This window comes from Camelina sativa, chromosome 17, assembly GCF_000633955.1.
Source record: "Camelina sativa cultivar DH55 chromosome 17, Cs, whole genome shotgun sequence".
Taxonomy (NCBI): domain Eukaryota; kingdom Viridiplantae; phylum Streptophyta; class Magnoliopsida; order Brassicales; family Brassicaceae; genus Camelina; species Camelina sativa.
Genome location: NC_025701.1, coordinates 23,240,172 through 23,247,998, shown reverse-complemented (window position 1 = coordinate 23,247,998; position 7,827 = coordinate 23,240,172). Strand labels below are relative to the sequence as shown.

Sequence of the window (7,827 nt, the reverse complement as noted above, 5' to 3'; positions counted from 1 at the left end):
ATTATCCCAACCAATCAGTCATTAATATATTTTTGGTTGATTAAATTTGTGATTCCCTTTTACTCTTAAAGACCTCAGCATATGAATTACATTGATCTAATTAATTTTAAATGTTAAATGTTTAAACACCTACTCAAGTTGCACACAGCACACTAATTATAAGATGAAAACGAAGTATATTCAAATTAAGAAAACACGTAGAACAGTGCAACGAAATAGTAGTAGCTTTCTTTTTGTATTTGTTTTTGAAAACAACGAAATAGTACTACTAGTTATCATGGACATAGATTTAGAGACTATAATTATGTAGCGTCGTTTTAAAAAACAAAAAGAGATTATGCTGTTTTACGAAGAAATTAATAAGTTCAATTGTCTTGAAAAATATTCAATTCTTCTTCGGATTGTAGAAGTCAACGCAGTAAATTTATAGTGTTTTTTTTACTTGTTATATTCAAATATTTATACTTTTTCTTGGTTGGGCCAGAACTCTTCCGTCGACGCACTTAAATTTACATAACTGAGTGTGTCCACTCATATCACTAACTCTCTCTCTTCGTCACTCTCACTTTTCCCTCTCCCTCTCTCTCTCTCTCTCTCTCTCCACAAGAAACGCCGTCGCTCATAAAAAATGATGGCGTTGGGCAGATCCGGAGGTACCGTCCTGTTGCTCTGCCTATCGTTCTTGGCCACGGTCACCGCCGAGAGTCCATACCGATTTTATGACTGGAATGTAACATACGGCGACATTTACCCACTCGGTGTTCGTCAGCAGGTTTTCATTTTCTCTACTCAATCCACATTCCATTATATCACGTTATTAACAAAAACAAAACAAATTTTTTGTTTAAACTCTTTACGTACAGACTGCATCTTCATTTTTTTTTTTTTTGAAAAGTAGCATATTACTTTTTTAGTTCTCANTGGTTAGTAATTATCCCAACCAATCAGTCATTAATATATTTTTGGTTGATTAAATTTGTGATTCCCTTTTACTCTTAAAGACCTCAGCATATGAATTACATTGATCTAATTAATTTTAAATGTTAAATGTTTAAACACCTACTCAAGTTGCACACAGCACACTAATTATAAGATGAAAACGAAGTATATTCAAATTAAGAAAACACGTAGAACAGTGCAACGAAATAGTAGTAGCTTTCTTTTTGTATTTGTTTTTGAAAACAACGAAATAGTACTACTAGTTATCATGGACATAGATTTAGAGACTATAATTATGTAGCGTCGTTTTAAAAAACAAAAAGAGATTATGCTGTTTTACGAAGAAATTAATAAGTTCAATTGTCTTGAAAAATATTCAATTCTTCTTCGGATTGTAGAAGTCAACGCAGTAAATTTATAGTGTTTTTTTTACTTGTTATATTCAAATATTTATACTTTTTCTTGGTTGGGCCAGAACTCTTCCGTCGACGCACTTAAATTTACATAACTGAGTGTGTCCACTCATATCACTAACTCTCTCTCTTCGTCACTCTCACTTTTCCCTCTCCCTCTCTCTCTCTCTCTCTCTCTCCACAAGAAACGCCGTCGCTCATAAAAAATGATGGCGTTGGGCAGATCCGGAGGTACCGTCCTGTTGCTCTGCCTATCGTTCTTGGCCACGGTCACCGCCGAGAGTCCATACCGATTTTATGACTGGAATGTAACATACGGCGACATTTACCCACTCGGTGTTCGTCAGCAGGTTTTCATTTTCTCTACTCAATCCACATTCCATTATATCACGTTATTAACAAAAACAAAACAAATTTTTTGTTTAAACTCTTTACGTACAGACTGCATCTTCATTTTTTTTTTTTTTGAAAAGTAGCATATTACTTTTTTAGTTCTCAAGAAAAAAAAGTATTTCCAAAAGATTTTGTTCATATAAGTGTATCATTTGTGTAATGATAGTTAAAATGTGACAATGTCTTAGATCCGCTGAATTGAAATATTAAATCAGTCGAAAAAATAAAAAAAAATTCTAGATTTGTTATTAAAAACCAACATTATACATATATACTATCATGAAAAACCAACATTATACATATATAAAATAACAAAGGTTTGAACTTTGAAGGCTGAATTTGGGACGCCTCTCCTGTATCCTCGTATATATAGTTTGATAACGTTTATATATAAAAGAAAAATTGTCTGAATTTGTGACGCAAAAAAGATAAATATTTGTGGAAAAGTGTACCATTACGAAAGCAAAGCATGTCAGTGTGATAAATGTAGACTTGGAGCAACTCGAAATGGTCCATATTGACTTATCTCATACGTCTGCAAACAATTAACAGAAAATCTAAACTAAACAAAGATAACTGTATTGGCAGTCATTTTCTGTTATAATTTTCTTTCAGTAATAAGCAATACTACTAAAACACACAAGTAATGATGATACTTCTGAACTATATGTTCTTGTCATTAGCGACAAATATATATGTATAATGTTGGTTTTTCATGATAGTATATTATATATGATGTAACAACAATGATAATAGAATAATATTGGTCTCAACATTTAGCCACGTGTCTCCCTAATTTAGTAGCTGTCTCCCACCCGGACTACCCCCTTTCGGTGAACCATGTTGGTGATGTCGTCGAATTTACGTTGTCTTTAAAAGGGTCCCACACACATCCACTAACTAGGCCATCTTCATGACATTTTTCATAACCCAACCAGAAAAAGGTCACAAAGAGATTGAATTATTGAATGTACATCGTTTAGTTTTTCTCAGACAAACTTTTAACGAATCACATAGGTGAAAACTATGGAAAAAGAAGTTTATCTATAATATTCCTTTTGTTTTTAATTAATTGTCGTTTTACTAATTAATTTTTTTTTATAAATTCGTTATTGTTTTATATTTTTATTTTTAGTGCAGCTTTTGATAAACTTTTCCATATCTCTAGTCTTTAATAATCTGATTATGCTAAATAAAATAATAAAGTATATTAACTAAAAGTAAAACAGAAAATTAAATGTTTTATGTTCTAATACATAAAAAAATCTTAAATATCAACTAATTTGGAATGAAGGGAATATATATTTGTGTTCTAATAGTGAAATAAATGGATGGACAGGAACGGGGTACAAAACAGAAGGAACTCTTATGTGGACGGGATGTACGGAACCACGTGTCCAATTCCACCAAGAAGCAATTACACATACATTTTGCAAGTGAAAGACCAAATTGGAAGTTTCTACTACTTCCCATCCCTTGCGTTTCACAAGGCGGCTGGTGGGTTCGGAGCCATCAGGATCCTTAGCCGTCCGGGAATTCCAGTTCCCTTCGCTGACCCTGCAGGAGATTACACTGTCCTCATTGGAGATTGGTACAAGTCTAATCATACGGTAATAAAATAATTCTTGTAAAGCAAATTCCACATTAAAAGATGTGATTAAATTTAATAATATATAAACTGTTAAAGATTTAGAGTCAATTGACTCATTGCCAATTGATTATGATTTAGAAGTTTATAATAAATCTTAATTTAACATAGTATTAAAAAAATTATAGTGGTGAGAGACTTCTACAGTTTCTCAAATATACTATTTTATTATTAATTGTTTAGTTTAGTTATTAATTAAAAAATTAAAAAAAAAGTAAAATTTTAAAACCAATCATATGTTGTTATTTGTATTTTGGTGACAACTACAAAAAAAAAATTTGAACTCCTTTTATTATTTGATTCGTTTTTGATGTTCTCACTTTTCACTCTTATTTTTTATTATTTATTATTTTTTATTGGTAAGAACTCTTTTGATCTAAACACACTTTGACATATTAATTAATCCGGTTTAAAAGTTAAGAGGTCCGATAATTCCACTAATTGATGGCTCAAAGGAAGGTTCAATTCCATCGAAATAGTTAAAAAAGAAAACATTATTTCGAGAAGGCATGATAAATTTTGTCGAGATTAATAACTAAAAGAATTATTATTTTAAAAGGACGTGTGGAAAAAGATCATATATTGAAAAATATGATGAGAATTCAATAATACATAAGAGGTGAGGACTAATAGACTTATTGTCCATTGGTTTTGAGTTGAAAACCATAACAAGCCGTAATTTAACAACCCTAAACCAATATACAGATTCATGCAAACGTTATTCTTGAAATGATCAACTTAATTTGTTTTTTATTGCATATTAAGATTTTTATAATTAGTGCTCTTTTTTTATGCTTCTTCAGGATTTGAAGTCTCGTCTTGACAGAGGAAAGAAGTTACCTTCTCCTGATGGTATTCTTATCAATGGCCGAAGCAGCGGTGCTACTATAAACGTGGAGCAAGGTGTGTTAGCATTACATCGTAATCTATTTCTTACGTTCTGTTCGTTCAACATATTTTTCTTAGAAAATTCTATTCTTATCTCTCTGTGTGTCTGTGTGAATGTACTAGGGAAAACATACCGATTGAGGATATCAAACGTTGGATTACAAAATTCTCTAAACTTCAGAATCCAAAACCACAGAATGAAGCTTGTGGAAGTTGAAGGGACGCACACACTTCAAACCATGTTTTCCTCACTGGATATTCATGTTGGCCAGTCTTACTCCGTTCTCATTACTGCTGACCAATCTCCTCGTGACTACTACGTGGTTGTTTCGTCTCGGTTCACGGATAAAATCATAACAACCACTGGTGTTCTTCGCTACAGTGGCTCGTCTGCCTCAGCTTCTGGTCCAATTCCTGGTGGTCCCACTATTCAGGTCGATTGGTCCTTGAACCAAGCACGTGCCATCAGGTATTCTTTCTTGCAAAAGTAATTAGGTACGGTGCTTTAAGCTCCATAAAGAAGTTAAGATGTAAAGGTTACTACAATTACAAATATGGTATTTATTTTTTTGGTAGAACCAACTTGACAGCTAGTGGACCAAGACCAAACCCGCAAGGTTCATACCATTATGGTCTTATACCGCTCATTAGGACTATTGTGTTCGGTAGTTCAGCCGGACAGATAAATGGAAAGCAAAGATATGGTGTCAATAGTGTGTCATTTGTGCCTTCTGACACCCCTTTAAAACTGGCCGACTTCTTCAAGATAAGCGGTGTCTATAAGATCAACAGTATCTCAGACAAACCCACAGGTGGAGGTTTATACCTTGACACCTCAGTTTTGCAAGTCGATTATAGAACCTTTATCGAGATTATATTCGAGAATAAAGAAGATATCGTCCAAAGTTATCATCTCAATGGTTACTCTTTCTGGGTTGTCGGGTATGTTTATTTTGCAAGCTCTTTATTTGCTACTTTATTTGTTGTCTTGAAGTTGAACAAAGTGTGTACTTGTGGTTGAATATAATGCAGGNTCCTCGTGACTACTACGTGGTTGTTTCGTCTCGGTTCACGGATAAAATCATAACAAGCACTGGTGTTCTTCGCTACAGTGGCTCGTCTACCCCAGCTTCTGGTCCAATTCCTGGTGGTCCCACTATTCAGGTCGATTGGTCCTTGAACCAAGCACGTGCCATCAGGTATTCTTTCTTGCAAAAGTAATTAGGTACGGTGCTTTAAGCTCCATAAAGAAGTTAAGATGTAAAGGTTACTACAATTACAAATATGGTATTTATTTTTTTGGTAGAACCAACTTGACAGCTAGTGGACCAAGACCAAACCCGCAAGGTTCATACCATTATGGTCTTATACCGCTCATTAGGACTATCGTGTTCGGCAGTTCAGCCGGACAGATAAATGGAAAGCAAAGATATGGTGTCAATAGTGTGTCATTTGTGCCTTCTGACACCCCTTTAAAACTGGCCGACTTCTTCAAGATAAGCGGTGTCTATAAGATCAACAGTATCTCAGACAAACCCACAGGTGGAGGTTTATACCTTGACACCTCAGTTTTGCAAGTCGATTATAGAACCTTTATCGAGATTATATTCGAGAATAAAGAAGATATCGTCCAAAGTTATCATCTCAATGGTTACTCTTTCTGGGTTGTCGGGTATGTTTATTTTGCAAGCTCTTTATTTGCTACTTTATTTGTTGTCTTGAAGTTGAACAAAGTGTGTACTTGTGGTTGAATATAATGCAGGATGGATGGTGGACAGTGGAAGACAGGGAGCAGAAATGGTTATAATCTACGAGATGCAGTTTCACGTTCCACTGTCCAAGTGAGGCATTCGTTTTCCCTCTTCATTGTCAATTTAACACATTTGGTTTTATTTGTTCTAATTATAAACATAATCCGTATATGTTTAGGTGTACCCAAAATCATGGACAGCCATTTACATTGCATTGGACAACGTAGGAATGTGGAACTTAAGATCAGAGTTTTGGGCAAGACAATACTTGGGACAACAGCTTTACTTGCGTGTCTTCACGTCATCTACGTCTTTGAGAGATGAGTACCCTATCCCAAAGAATTCGCGTCTCTGCGGCAGGGCAAGAGGACGACATACTAGGCCTCTATAAAGAAGACATACGAGCTTACGTGAAAGCCATATTGATACAGGTATAAGTTATATATATGTTATTCTTGCAAAGACTTGCGATGTTATAATGAGAGAGGATGTCCTAAAAGTCTAGTTTAAAGAGATCTCTGCTCGAGGTTTCAATTTGAATGTTATTCGTGTTTGAATTCTTGTGTTGCTTTCTATGCTTTTATCATTAATGTTCTTTTTCTTTCCTCTTTAGCCGAGTTATGTTTCAAAAAAAAAAAATTTCTGATTTGTTCATCAACATTAATTGAAATTACTCGTTTGGATCATTGTAATATATCTTTTTACATGTAAGTTTACAAGTTAATTTACTACTAGGTAGTATCCGTGATACAACATGGACAAAATAAATTTTATATAAATATTAAATTCGTAAAAATGAGTTAAAATTTTATTATTTTAGGTACATGAATTAAGTGTTTGTACAAAATCGATATTAAATTCAAATATCGAATTTCAATTTTGTTCTAGTTTGGATTGTTGTGCATATATAACCTAGAAGTATATATTTTGGAACGGGAAATACCCCTTCCCTTCTCATACCATCCCATTCTGTCTTGTCCCGTATCCATCAGCATTTTGTTACCTTTTAAATGATTACTCGTTAGATGATGATTATAATAGAAATTGGATAAGACATTTAGATGAGATATCTGAATTCCCGTTATATATTTACTTTTTTATTTAGTTATATCAAATTATCAAAAAAATAAATTATAATTCTCAAAAACTTTCTAATTGTTACCAAAATACCCAAAATTTTCTAAGTACCCGTACCAAAATAGTTGATTACATTTCGAAGAGTCAACCTTTTAAAAATATACATTTTTGTTTAGGCAACACAGTACACAATGACTCATTAACCAATGAGATTTCTAATGTCTTCTAAATATTATCTCGGGTCCAACATGCTGCGATATTTTGTAAACTGTTATAGAATCTTGATCCATTCCGGAACTACAGAGAATTGGAATCACATTGATATCAGCCATATGGTGAGAGTAGTCTTATCCCTAGCTACAAACCTATCTTGGGAGTTATGGCAGATGGATGTCAAGAATGCCTTCCTACAAGGAGAATTAAAGGAAGAAGTTTACATGACACCACCACCTGGCCTCGAAGACATGATTGCTCCCGGGAAAGTATTGAGACTAAGGAAAGCTATATATGGTTTAAAGCAATCACCGCGAGCCTGGTATCACAAGTTGAGCACCACACTCATAGGATATGGCTTCAAGAAGTCTCACTCCGATAACTCTCTCTTTAGTCTTCAAAGCGACAAAGGTATAGTGGTTGTTCTCATCTATGTAGATGATCTTATCATCTCGGGAGACAACCAGGAAGGTATTAAAGACATTAAAGCTCACCTAAATTCTGT

At 34.1% G+C, this 7,827-nt stretch overlaps 1 protein-coding gene across 2 annotated transcripts; it reads left to right on the top strand.

The window, feature by feature from the left end:
• On the top strand, positions 1,453-6,671 carry LOC104757890 (L-ascorbate oxidase homolog). 2 transcript variants are annotated; one of them, XM_019239670.1, is made up of 8 exons: positions 1,453-1,702; positions 3,085-3,355; positions 4,197-4,296; positions 4,405-4,604; positions 5,335-5,480; positions 5,588-5,953; positions 6,044-6,122; positions 6,211-6,671. In XM_019239670.1, the coding sequence occupies exons 2-8, from the start codon at positions 3,125-3,127 to the stop codon at positions 6,421-6,423; spliced, it is 1,335 nt and encodes a 444-aa protein (XP_019095215.1). In that variant the 5' UTR covers positions 1,453-1,702; positions 3,085-3,124; the 3' UTR covers positions 6,424-6,671. The 2 variants fall into 2 exon arrangements, with proteins under 2 accessions (XP_019095215.1, XP_010478973.1); XM_010480671.2 differs by lacking the exons at positions 5,335-5,480; positions 5,588-5,953 and adding an exon at positions 4,858-5,223 and having other exon boundaries at positions 1,457-1,702; positions 4,405-4,750.